A 14,129-nucleotide genomic window follows, 5' to 3' on the forward strand; every position below is an offset into this window, starting at 1 on the left:
GAAATGCAATTACCACTGTCCAAACAAGAGCTTGTCACAGTATTGTTGAATACAGTGCAGCAGCATTAAGTTTAGTAATATGTAGCAAGTTGTAGCAATTAAAACATTGGACCCTTGAGCGTGTACAATTTTTAGTTGTTTGTTGCGAAGAACTGAGGTTAATACCACTCGTTTCAAGCCTGTTTTTTTAACTTCGATAAACCCTGATAACTGCCGCATCTGCCGCAACCGCGCCGAGAAAAAGTTGTATAATTTATGCCAGAGGTTTGAGTTCTTCAACTATATTCATTCACAAATGGAAACATAATATGAATAAAATGTTAAATGGAGTATTTTTGAATGGAGCGTATATAGAAAGGAATAAATAAACAATTTTATAAATATACTTGACGCGGAAGAAAATGTTTATGAATGATTAAAATAGTCCACTATCTGCTGCATCTTAATCACGGGTATTTTTGCTCAGCACAGGTCATTCATAATCTGAGGCTATTAAATGATGCGGGAAAATAAAAATACTGTGATCAACAAGTATAGTGTTTCATCGAGAGTCCAATACACTATCACGCGTCTGTTGCGTAACCTCGTTAATAGTGCTTGATACTACAGCGTGGTTAATTTGATATGTCTGGGAAACATTCTTTTTTTCACAACAGGTAGTGGCGATATCTCTTGTATTCTCAATTGCACGGATGATTACAACGCAATAGTATAAGTTGAAGCTTGTATATATTCACAGTTCTCAATTAATAAAACGATGAACATGAGCTGGGAAAATGCTGACTTTGAAATAAAGTTTGAAATTTTCAATTCTAAATAATTTAATTGAAGACAAAAGTTAAAAATTTGTGTGTCTGTTTTCACTTGTTAGTTGCATATTCACAGCATGAAATGTGTGTCATTTTAGTAAATCAACACAATGTTTTAGTTGATACAAATTATACTACGGGAGTTCACATCTTATGTGTCCTCACATGGCTTATTATGAGTTTATTTTTCTACCATCAAAATATATCGCATGTTAATATTTAATAGTTTTCTTTCTAAACATTCAAATCACACATTCATAGCCACGTCATGTGATAGGTCTTATGGCAGTCCGGCCAGCGAAGCTCAAGCCCAGCCTGTGCATTTGTGTAGTCGGATCAGAGGCAATGCTTTCTGCTATAAAATCACTCAAGGTTTTATGGTCTTATTTTTATCTCCTGACCAGACTGAGAGATGCGCAGGCTGGGTGGTCTAAAGCTATGATGGGCGCATATGACATAAGACCCATTTTCGCATGATGCGGGTCTTTTAAAATCTCCTTGTAAGCTGTAAAAGGCATATTTTAGCACATTGCATTTTGATAGAAAATTGAATTCAAAGAAGCAAATACAGCAAACTGGCAAATAAGGGTAGTCTATTCAGGCTTTCAGGAACGATTTCCAGACATGCTGACCGAGTACGGTAAACATTTGTGGTAAGATGATTGAACGATTTTCTCTAAACATGACACTTTACATGTACTGTTTCGGAAGTGTTTTTTCTTCTCGTCTTGAAAGCAAAACTGTGTTTATCAAAAGTCAATTATGTCTTCCCCTGACTATTTAGTGACCAAGTAATGACCCAAAAATTCTGCGAGATGGATTTAAACGCGTAATTGTAACTGGGCCACAATTTGTGTCATTGTGTTGTTTGAACATGCAGAGAGTAGTCCAGAGTTCTGTACATTGAACAGTGTTACATCCTTTACGCTGTGCACAGACACAGTGATGCAGCCATATTTCAGGGGATTTCTATTAAATCAGCCTATAAAATATTTGAATGTATTCATTCGTGCCTGCTGGCGTTATGTAGAGGTCATTTAAGGTGAAAAGCTGGGTAAATCAGCTACGCAGAAAAAGCGCAGGAGTGTTCTGTACCGATGTTAAGGTAAGAGACTGGTTAACACCATGTGAACTACAAGGGTAACAAGTAATGCATCAACAACAAAGTTAGGGTAAACAGCACTGCCTTAATGACTACCTAATTCAAGAGTAAAAACTACTGCTCGCATATTTGTTTTTTTTATTTATTTTCATCAATTATCTAATTTTATATTTTGAATTTTATATGGTGTCAAAAAAAGTTTTGTAAAGGGAAATTTCATCATGAAATTATATTATTAGTGTGATAGGTATTCAATTTTTCAACAATATTCACTCAATATTATGGTGATTGCAAATTTTATTTAATATTAACTGGTTCTCATTATACCATTTTCATCATATTTTTTAATGCTTTCAGAACGTCAAAAAAGGGCCATGTTGTTGTTATTTTGTCTAAGTTATCTCTATAACATAAATTTGAGGATAAACAGTGCACACACATCTCGACCTGTTCGTTAAGACACACTCTTTATAAATTTTAATAGGTTGTGTTCATTTCAAACTTGCGATATAAAAAGCTATTACACAATTTTGAAAAATAAGTTATAGCGAAAAACTTCAGTGCCTTCAGTGCTTTGATTGCACCAAGGGCTATATTTAAACAAAGTTTATAGAGAACCATAATACTATGGTAAATACAAAATAAAATTAAAGCTTTTGGCCTTGTGGGTTTCTTAGGAAAGATGTGTTTCATGATTTTGCAGCATACATTGAACATACTGTTTAACCTCTGTGTTGCCAGGCTCATGATTTGATGAAATTAAGTAAAGAGCAATTATGTAATGTATAACTTTTAACACTATAAATCACACACAAACAACTTTGTGTCATGAGAAACAATTCTTGCTAGCGTGACTGCTGTGTGTTACAAAATGTAGAAGAACTCCACACAAATTTACGTCTACTGAGAGACGGACAGACACTGATGGTAATTTTAGTATACTAACCATAACTTTGTATCTGGGACAAAAAAAAATTGTTGTCTCGAAGGGCAAGGTTACAAAACAAAAAAAAAATCAGTTGAATATCAATGTATACTTACACACAATAAATGTAACATTACTTATAATAAAAATTCCTTATGAGCACACCTTGTGCCTTACAATTCCCAAGCAGGGAGTCTAATATCAGTGTCCCAATTCAAAGCCCTTGCTCTAGAACTTTTAAAAATGTGAAAACATGTATAATTGATATTTAATGATTTAGTATTATTCCATGTGACAAGACGGTTTAAATTCTGTGTGCAGAAAAAGGAAGTCTGCCGCTCAAAGTCTCGAGGCTTTATTGAGGGTTTAGTGTGAAACTGTTGTATTTAGTTATCATTTCTGTATCAGATATGATAGTTCCATTATCACTTTTACATCACCTTCTGTGAAAGAAGCACCTTAGGAACATCGCCACTATTGTGTCAACATGCTCACAGAAAATGAATGAAGATTCATAAGACACTCAGGACAGTAAGTTGCATATTATATTGAGTTTTGTATGAATAAGACATTTCACAACATGGAATACAATTATAGATTAATAACAATCATAACTGATTCAAAGACAAGGTCTTCATATTTGGCAAAAAACGAAAAAAGCTAGTACGCAGAATCATCGAACAAACTCTTTTCATGGTATTTAGCGGTAAAACTTCAAAATAAAATATTCACAGATAAGCAAACAAAGATGTTCCCGAAATAAAAATGTCTTCATAAAATACAAATAAAAAGTATTTGATCAGGTTTATTTAAATAATTTATTGAATGCTTTTAGTCAAAATTCAAATATCGTCAGCAACAGGAGTTACATATTAAGAATTGAATTACATGAGACAAAACAGCCTTCCCTATGTACTTAAAAGCAACTGCTTGTTTATGCAGTACATGGCAAGATCACATTTTTGTGACTAAAATATTTCACATTCAAATCAACCCAGTCCAACATTTTTTTTTGCTTAAAATTATAATGTGAATTCATAGCAATTAAATAAACATACTGTTGGAGTAACTTCATGAATTAGCACAAAACGGCAGAAATTTACATATTACATGAAAAACAATTTCACTGATATTTGTGACTACTAGCTTCAAGTTTTAAAGGCCATAGAAATAGTTGAAGTCAATTATGTATGTTCACATTATAAAGCCAATTTCGAATTACTTGAATAAGTTATAGGGTGGCAAGGAGTATACTGTTTAATAAAAATTTACAAGAAATGCACACAAATAAATATAGTAAGAACAATCACTAAAACAAACTTGAAAGACTTAAAACCAAGCAAATATCATTCCCAAGGTGACAAACACCTCACAAGCAATAATGGATAAATGACAAAATAACAACAAAAACGTGCACCTGTGACAGTCTTTAGAACCCAAAATGGCAGTTTTTAATTAAATGAACATATTATTCATATCTGGCATAAAACCAACTAAAAATGCATTTGCAATTTAAAGGCAATTTATTATGTTAATTCATAAAATCATTTAAACAAATAAAACTTAAATATCTTACATTTGAACTAGATACTGTCACCATCAACATAATCGAATACCATTTAAATAAACTATATTACACATAATACCAAAATTCTTCCAACAGAAACAACATGATAATATATCGAAAAATTCATCCCAATTTCTGCTATTTCATGAACATTACTGTTCTGTGTACACCATACCAAACCAGCTACCAATGCAATCATTTCACACATCATCAAAAAAGAAATCCAGAATATCTGTTTTCTTCACATTTTTTTTGAATCTTTCAAGATCACTCTACAAAACCATAACTGTTAACAACATTTCTGATTATTTACAAGCAACTAACATGTTTTGATGCACTTTAGTCTGGAATTTATATATATTAAATGAACAGATTCTATAATAACTATTTAGATATTCTGCTAGAGCCAATCAGCTGAGACGACTTTAAGTTGCTATTTTTGAAAGCACTTTTGTTATTGCACACTACACAGGATTACATGGAAAACATTTAAAAGCGATATAATACTCAGAACAAAACCATAAGATAGGATTTGTGTTGTATTTAACGTATCAGGCAATAAAACTTGCAATCTTAACAATCAAATCCAATAAAATGTATGTCAATTTCATTCAACTGAAAGCTCAATAAATATTGTTGACACTTAATAAGCATTTCTATGGATTTGAATGTATTTGTCAACAAAACAAAAGTCAAATGCAAAGGCAATGCTCACACAAACATTGAGATCTGCAAACACAAAATAAAAGTCAAAAACACTACAACATAAGTATACCACAATACTGAAAATAGGAAAGCTTCAAAACTACCAAGTGGGCTGTAACCCAACAAAGTGAACTACCAAGTGGGCTGTAACCCAACAAAGTTAACTACCAAGTGGACTGTAACCCAACAAAGTGGTAACAGATAAATACAATGAGGTAAAAAAATATGAACAAAGAATTGCTGTGACATTTGTTCACATAAACATATCACTAACACTAAGTTGCTTCAAAAACAACTTGTCGCTGTTCAATCAATTGCCTGACAGTTCCATTCTTCAACACAAAATCTCACCATGTGTTTTAAGTAAAACATTGCACAACATTTCATAGTTTATTTATATCTCTTTTCTTCACCAGCACATGGTTATAGTATCCCGTTGTCAACATTGTCCAACACTAAAAGCCTTTATCACAAAACACATTTTTTTCAGCACAAAAACTCTTGACAGCACATAACAGTCTGCTTTTGCAGCTTAGTTTTTCCACACATTAGTCCACCAAACATAAAATCTGCAAAGCATTTAACAATATATTTTCAACATGCAGGTTCACACAATTATATCCCATTTCACAAAAAAGTACACAAGAGAAGGTTCCACATTTATCTGGCATTACCAACAACCACTTGCCAACTGGACATGCTTCCCTGTTTTTGTTAAAGTAAAAGGACACTCCCCTTATAGATAAAGCCACAATACGTGGCAATATCCACAAAACAGCTATTTCAACTATGTACATATCACCACAACCACTTGCGCCTTTTTTAATTTCAAAATCAAACTAAATTTATTCAAATTATTTTTTCAGCTTGAATTTTTCAACAGTATAATATATACTAATAACAGCTTTATATTTGAGCACTTCTCCGTGGAAACGGGGCTAAATGCATGTGTGAACAGTGTTGTACTAGATTTGCCTGTCCAATCTGTGACGACACATGCATTAAACCCAATTTTTTTAGACTGAGACTCATATAGTATATTTATCAAACTACACATATAGTGAGCTTCACATCATTACATATTGCAATATTTGTCAATTAAGAATCAGAAAATCTAACGTTTTACATAAGCAATAGCTTCTTACTGAACCACAATACCTTGTACATAATATCATCATATATATTTACAATTAATATATTCAATTGCCTGAAGATAAAAATGGAAAAATGCTGATCAGTCACTTTTTACTAATATGTACATTTACATGTATATACAATTCCTTTAGATACTTTGTAGATCATTTGCAACTCTGAAGATCTAATTGGCACCTCTTGGACAGTTTACCAGCATCTTTTGTTTACACATACACATAAGTTAACCTGATTTCTTTGCATATAATTTAAGTATCCATTAATTTGAAATAATTTGTATATGCAGCCCCACATTCTCCACAGCTGTTTATGATGCTTTACATTTAGCACAGCATTTGAAACGCTACTGAAGTTTGCCAAAACACATGTATTTGTGACAAGTATCTTGATTCCAATATGGGAAATATTGGCCTTATCAAATTGCAGCAGATGAAAATTGTGTCAGTGCATGATGGCCAAACTTAGTGACCTTGACCTCCCCCTGTAGGTTACAAGCCACTATATTTAAGCTGGTATCTGGTAAGCTTGTTCATAGTACGTCTGCCCTTGTAGATTGGACAACCTTCTCTCCACAGCAGCTTTGTCTGTAAACACAAAATATATGACTTCCATTATCTAATGTTAATCTAATGTAATCTAACATTATCGAATGTAAATATATTATATAAGTGTAACTTTAAACTTTCTGAATTGAGTTTTTTTTCTTACATTTTTTATTATTTCTGTTCTCAAATGACACATGTTTCAAACTGCTCCAATAAAAAAAAACAATCTCTTATTGGGAATTTACACTGACTCTTCAGTTTAACATGTAGGAACGGTAAGTAAGATTGCAGCAATACAGGTACTACTTAAACCAAGCATAACTAGAGCTTTGTCACAGACGTGACGAATACCCCCACATGCAGCATTGAAACATAATATTTTGCATGTCGTCTTCACAAAAAAACAGCGGACACCATGCTCAATTTTGAAAACGCACTAAATGACCCCTTGACCTAGTTTTTGACCCAGAAAGGCCCATGTTCGAACTTGGCCTTAAGATCATCTCCATAAAACTTCTGACCAAGTTTGGTGAAGATCAGATGTAAACTACTTAAATTAGAGAGCGGACACCATGCTGAATGTTAAAAAACGCACTAAGTGACCCCGTGACCTAGTTTTAGGCCGGAATGGCTCATGTTCAAACTTGTCCTAGAGATCATTTAGATAAAACTTGTGACCAAGTTTGGTGAGGATTGGATGAAAACTACTTGAATTAGAGAGCGGACAACATGGTGAGGTTTAAAATGCACTAAGATACCCCGTGACCTAGTTTTTACCCGGCATGACCCATATTCAAACTTGACCTAGACATCATCTAGATACAACTTCTGACCAAGTTTGGTGATGATTGGATCATAACTACTTGAATTAGAGAGCGGACAACATTGTGATGTTTAAAACCCCCTAAGTGACCCCGTGACCTTGTTTTTGACCCGGCATGACCCATATTCAAACTTGCTCTAGACATTATCAAGATACAACTTCTGACCAATTTTGGTGAAGATTGGATAAAAACTACTTGAACAAGGGCTTTTTGTAAAACATGCATGCCCCCCATACGGGCTGTCCGTTGTAGTGGCAGCCATCGTGTGAATACGTTTTTTGTCACTGTGACCTTGACCTTTGACCTAGTGACCTGAAAATCAATAGGGGTCATCTGCGAGTCACGATCAATGTACCTATAAAGTGTCATGATTCTAGGCAAAAGCGTTCTTGAGTTATCATCCGAAAATCATTTTACTATTTCGGGTTACCGTGACCTTGACCTTTGACCTTGTGACCTCAAAATCAATAGGGGTCATCTGCGAGTCATGATCAATCTACCTGTGAAGTTTCATGATCCTAGGCATATGCGTTCTTGAGTTATCATCCGAAAACCATTTTACTATTTCGGGTCACCGTGACCTTGACCTTTGACCTAGTGACCTCAAAATCAATAGGGGTCATCTGCGAGTCATGATCAATCTACCCATGAAGTTTCCTTATCCTAGGCGTATGCATTCTTGAGTTATCATCCGGAAACCATTTTACTATTTCGGGTCACTGTGACCTTGACCTTTGACCTAACGACCTCAAAATCAATAGGGGTCATCTGCAAGTCATGATCAATTTACCCATGAAGTTTCATGATCCTAGGCGTATGCGTTCTTGAGTTATCATTCAAAAACCATTTTACTATTTCGGGTCACCGTGACCTTGACCTTTGACCTAGTGACCTCAAAATCAATAGGGGTCATCTGCGAGTCATGATCAATGTACCTATGAAGTTTCATGATCCTAGGCCCAAGCGTTCTTGAGTTATCATCTGACAACCACCTGGTGGACGGTCCGACCGACAGACCGACCGACAGACCGATCGACAGACCGACATAGCAAAGCAATATACCCTCTCTTCTTCGAAGGGGGGCAAAATTAGTAGTGCTGCAACAATACGCCAAAAAGCGTATTGCGATATATTGTCAGTTCAAAAACCCGTATTGTAATATATCACAATATATTGCTTACTTGAACCAGAATTAAAACTCACCAATTACCCGATAATCCCGTATATTCCAGTTTTAAAGCAAATTCTGGTAAATGTTTACTATAAAAATGCTCAAGAATAACACAAAACACAAACATTCACCAATTTTCTTAAATATCAAATACATTTCGGCATTTGTTACTATTTAAAGATGTGATGAAATAACTTCCAATCGGGCGTTTTTTTCCCACTGTAAAATCGCCTGACGTGATGTTCCCGTTTCATACAACACAAATACACCCACACTTTGCACGCGACGTTCTACATGTCTGTTTTATTTTCGCGCGCTTTTTATTGAGAAAAAGAATAAAGCACTTTTTTTATTGTCGCGTTAGCATTACATTTCGGAAGCGTGTTTCCGAAATTCGGATTACAAATTTAATAATGCTCATTTCAGAATCGAACGAAACATTAAGTTGTGCGTAATTAATTCAACGATAATTCCTTTAAAAGCATAGAAGAATGCTCCCATGAAACAACGCTACTCTGTATAATAGACTTTTAAGAATGCCATTTTTACGTAACAATTTATTTTTACAAAATACCCCTTTGTTTTGTTTACCTTGATATCATTATTTTGGATGGCTTTTCTGAACGAAATGTAGAAGAATGTTTGTAAAATTTTCGTACCGTTTTGACGAAAAATCGTATCGCAATACAATATGCGGATTGCGTATTGCGATATATACTGATATACCGGTATATTGTTGCAGCACTAATAATTAGAGAGCGGACAACATGGTGAGGTTTAAAACACACTAAGTGAACCGTGACCTAGTTTTTGATCCGTCATGGCCCATGTTCGAACTTGACCTACACATCATCTAGTTACAACTTCTGACCAAGTGTGGTGAAGATCAGATTTAAACTACTTGAAATAGAGAGCGGACATGATGCTCAATGTGTAAAACATACTAAGTGACCCCGTGACCTAGTTTTTGACCCAGCAAGGCCCATGTTCGAACTTGGCCTTAAGATCATCTAGATAAAACTTCTGACCAAGTTTGGTGAAGATCGGATGAAAACTACTTGAATTAGAGAGCCGACAACATGCTGAATGTTTAAAACGCACTAAGTGACCCCGTGACCTAGTTTTTAACCCGGCAAGGCCCATGTTCCAACTTGGCCTTAAGATCATCTAGATACATGTACAACTTCTGACCAAGTTTGGTGAAGATCGGATGAAAACAACTTGAATTAGAGAGCTGACAACATTGTGATGTTTAAAACGCCCTAAGTGACCCCGTGACCTTGTTTTTGACCCTGCATTACCCATATTCAAACTTGCTCTAGACATTATCAAGATACAACTTCTGATCAATTTTGGTGAAGATTGGATAAAAACTCCTTGAATTAGAGAGCAGACAACATGGTGAGGTTTAAAACACACTAAGTGACCCCGTGACCTAGTTTTTGACCCGGCATGGCCCATGTTCGAACTTGACCTACACATCATCTAGTTACAACTTTTGACCCAGTGTGGTGAAGATTGGATTTAAACTACTTGAAATAGAGAGCGGACACCATGCTCAATGGTTAAAACGTACTAAGTTACCCCGTGACCTAGTTTTTGACCCGGCAAGGCCCATGTTTGAACTTGGCCTAGACATCATCTAGATACAACTTCTGAACAAGTTTGGTGAAGATCGGATGAAAACTACTTGAATTAGAGAGCGGACAACATGCTGAATGTTTAAAACGCACTAAGTGACCCCGTGACCTAGTTTTTGACCCGGCAAGGCCCATGTTCGAACTTGGCCTTAAGATCATCTAGATACAACTTCTGACCAAGTTTGGTGAAGATCGGATGAAAACTACTTGAAATGGCGGACAACATGCTGAATGTTAAAAACGCACTAAGTGACCCCGTGACCTAGTTTTTGACCCGACAAGGCCCATGTTCGTACTTGGCCTAGACATCATGTAGATACAACTTCTGACCAAGTTTAGTGAAGATCGGATGAAAACTTCTTGAAATAGAGAGCGGACACTGAATACGGACCGAACGACAGACCGACCGACCGAAAGACAAGCTCACTCCTATATACCCCCCTAAACTTCTTTTGTGGGGGTATAATAAGTGTGTAAAGCTACCAGTATGCAGCTTACAAATTGACAAAGAGATGACGTGGTCATGCGAAAATTGGTCTTACGCAATTAGCAGCAAGCTTAACTCAGACCTGCCTGGTCTGGAACTATCCTGTCCACTAATAAGACATCACAACTGTGTGTTATTAAGCTGGCTGGTCTAGTGCTACCCTAGCTGCACAGGCTGGTCTAGTGCTACCCTAGCTGCACAGGCTGGTCTAGTGCTACCCTAGCTGCACAGGCTGGTCTAGTGCTACCCTAGCTGCACAGGCTGGTCTAGTGCTACCCTAGCTGCACAGGCTGGTCTAGTGTAACCATAGCTGCACAGGCTGGTCAAGTGCTACCCTAGCTGCACAGACTGGTCTAGTGGTACCCTAGCCACACAGGCTGGTCTAGTGGTACCCTAGCCACACAGGCTGGTCTAGTGCTACCCTAGCTGCACAGGCTGGTCTAGTGCTACCCTAGCCACACAGGCTGGTCTAGTGCTACCGTAGCTGCACAGACTGGTCCAGTGCTACCCTAGCTGCACAGGCTGGTCTAGTGCTACCCTAGCTGCACAGGCTGGTCTAGTGCCACCCTAGCTGCACAGGCTGGTCTAGCGCTACCCTAGATGCACAGGCTGGTCTAGTGCTACCCTAGCTGCACAGGCTGGTCAAGTGCTACCCTAGCTGCACAGGCTGGTCTAGTGCTACCCTAGCTGCACAGGCTAGTCTAGTGCTACCATAGCTGCACAGGCTGGTCTAGTGCTACCCTAGCTGCACAAGCTGGTCAAATGCTACCCTAGCTGCACAGGCTGGTCTAGTGCTACCCTAGCTGCACATGCTGGTCTAGTGCTAACCTAGCCACACAGGCTGGTCTGGTGCTACCCTAGCCTTGCAACTGCATCAAGCCCCTCATTTATCTCTGTGCCTTACATTTATTGAGGGACTCCTTATCTCGAGTGTTTCGTGACTGCTGTGCAAGGCTGTGCAACAGGATCTGAGCAGTCTGGTAGCGGCGGAAACACTCATGGGGGTTGCCAAACAACTCGTCCAAGGCAGCTGTCTGACACTGGAACATGTGAGGTAACATAGTCACAAGGTGGGGGTAGGATATGATGTTTGCATAAAAAAAATCAACTATACTTGTAAAATTGAGCGACAGCAATTCAGAACTTGCTTGAAAATTCTTCAGATCAGGAAGAGAACAATTATACATTATATGGGGACAGTACATTTCAAAGACATAGTAAAATTACAAACAACAATTTAACTACATGTATAATATATGATTATAGATGGCAAACAATAACAATGTCAGTGCACCCCATTAGGATACATTGTGTCTTGTTTTCTTTCTTGGTTTGTATTCATTTTTGCACTTTTTTCAGCAGTTCAATGATGGTAAAAACAGTATATTTATTGCAATTAGTTTGGATCAATTTTACTTGTTTTCAGAAAAGCATCTAAAGTATTAATCTCAATTGTAATTTTTATATCTTTATGCATAAAAAGGTGATATTGAGGTCAATGCTGGAGAGGGAGAGCTCTTATGAGTTTCAAGAGGATTGTTTATTTCAACAGCACTCACATCATAACTTGTTCTTAATTACACAGTGCAAGCACTTACCATCTCGATGGCGTAGTTGTAGATGAGCTTGTCTGCAGTTGCTATGACAATCTGTGGACTCAGTGCGGACTGCACCGACGACCCGAGCTTCTGCTGCAGCTGGCGACTCACAGTGACACACAAGTGGTAGTGCTCGTTCATCTGCTTCACAACTGCAAAACGAGAATAACAGATTAGAATCCTGCGGGGAACAGTGAAAATAACACTGTCCTTTCTTTAGTAGATGTTAGCATTTAAGTCGTAGTAAATGAACAATAATATTTTAATTATACTATCTGAAAGACTCCAGATGAATATGGTGCGAGAAAATGAAAATAACAGCTGCTTTTCTATAGAAAAAGTTAACATTTAAATCTAAATAAAGGAAAAGAAAGGTGCCTACTAATTTTTTATGAAAAATTCTACTAAACTTTTATATATTCAAGAATGTAGCATCTAACTTTAAATTGAAATGAGATCAGGCTTGTAACATCAAACCATATGAGCCTTAAAGCTTGCATCATATACATAACAAAACTGTCATGTTTAGCTCAATACAAATGTATCCCATTATTCCACTATATTGTTAGCTTGCAGCACATAAACGCACACTATCTCACCTCTTATAACTCAGTACCACACTCAACTGTATACAAAGTTTCTGCAAATAAAACCCTGTATTAAGCTGGCTTACCAGTCTTGACAGCGTTGGAGATGATGAGCCTGGCAGCCTTGATCTCATCCCTGGCCAGCTGTAGGGCCGAGGACAGCAGGTGGAGGCCGCGCACATGCAGTATCAGCTGCTCCAGACGCCTCTGGGACTCAGAGTAACGGGGCGTCGCCTGAGGGGTAGAGAATGAGGTGAAGTATTAGCAGGAAGTTTGGAAGACATTTTTATGTATTTACAAAGTTACATGACATTTTACATTACCTCTTTATAAAACATGCTTCACAAAAGTATTATAGATAAATATTAATTTTCAGATATTTTTACAGTAAAAAAATGTTTTAACTGTATGTTATATTAAACAAATGCACATTAAATACAACATGAAGTAAAAATTTCACATTATTTTAATGCCAGACAAACCAAATTCTCATAAACAATAGTACTTATATTGCTTGAAAAAAAACATGTATCCACAGGAAGGCACCAAAAGCTTCCTATGTACCTGATCGGAGAGTTGTTCCCCCTGTTTTACGCTGACACTTTCAGAGAATGCACTGAGTGGGGCCCCTCGAGAGCGTGCCACCTCCAGGATACACTCCACTAAGTCCAGCACAAAGTTCAACTTGCCCAGCGTGGCGTTGTGGTTATCCTGCGCATGTACACACAGGGGTTGATATTCATGCAATATAGCATGCAGAGAAATGTACATACACAGTGCTGCTGTAAGGCAACATAGTAAGAAAAAAGGAATACAAGATTGAATAAAATGTTAACAAAAAATTGTAAGGTTAAAATATAAAAATTCTCAGACAAGTTTGATTAAATAAAATGAAATAATAACAAGAGCTGTCAGAGGACAGTGTGCTCGACTACATTGTTTTCGAGTGCTTGACAGTATAACGTAAGTCATCATGGAGAGGGGGGAGGGTTTAATGTGGGTGTGTAGTCATTTAAT

The 14,129-nt window shown here is 37.0% G+C and overlaps 1 protein-coding gene across 4 annotated transcripts in view; it reads right to left on the minus strand.

Annotated features, from left to right (window-relative positions):
• Positions 1-3,367: 3,367 nt before the first annotated feature.
• Positions 3,368-14,129, minus strand: part of LOC127855282 (serine/threonine-protein kinase ULK2-like) — a 38,911-nt gene continuing 28,149 nt past the window's right edge. For all 4 annotated transcript variants that reach the window (XM_052390756.1, XM_052390753.1, XM_052390752.1 and 1 more), the window contains 5 exons: positions 13,677-13,823; positions 13,199-13,346; positions 12,526-12,677; positions 11,832-11,967; positions 3,368-6,844 (listed from right to left, as the gene is read on the minus strand). In XM_052390756.1, the coding sequence (XP_052246716.1) occupies positions 6,765-6,844; positions 11,832-11,967; positions 12,526-12,677; positions 13,199-13,346; positions 13,677-13,823 (663 nt within the window). In that variant the 3' untranslated portion in view covers positions 3,368-6,764. The remainder of the gene's footprint in view (positions 6,845-11,831; positions 11,968-12,525; positions 12,678-13,198; positions 13,347-13,676; positions 13,824-14,129) is intronic.

The sequence above is a fragment of the Dreissena polymorpha genome, chromosome 1, assembly GCF_020536995.1.
Source record: "Dreissena polymorpha isolate Duluth1 chromosome 1, UMN_Dpol_1.0, whole genome shotgun sequence".
NCBI lineage: Eukaryota > Metazoa > Mollusca > Bivalvia > Myida > Dreissenidae > Dreissena > Dreissena polymorpha.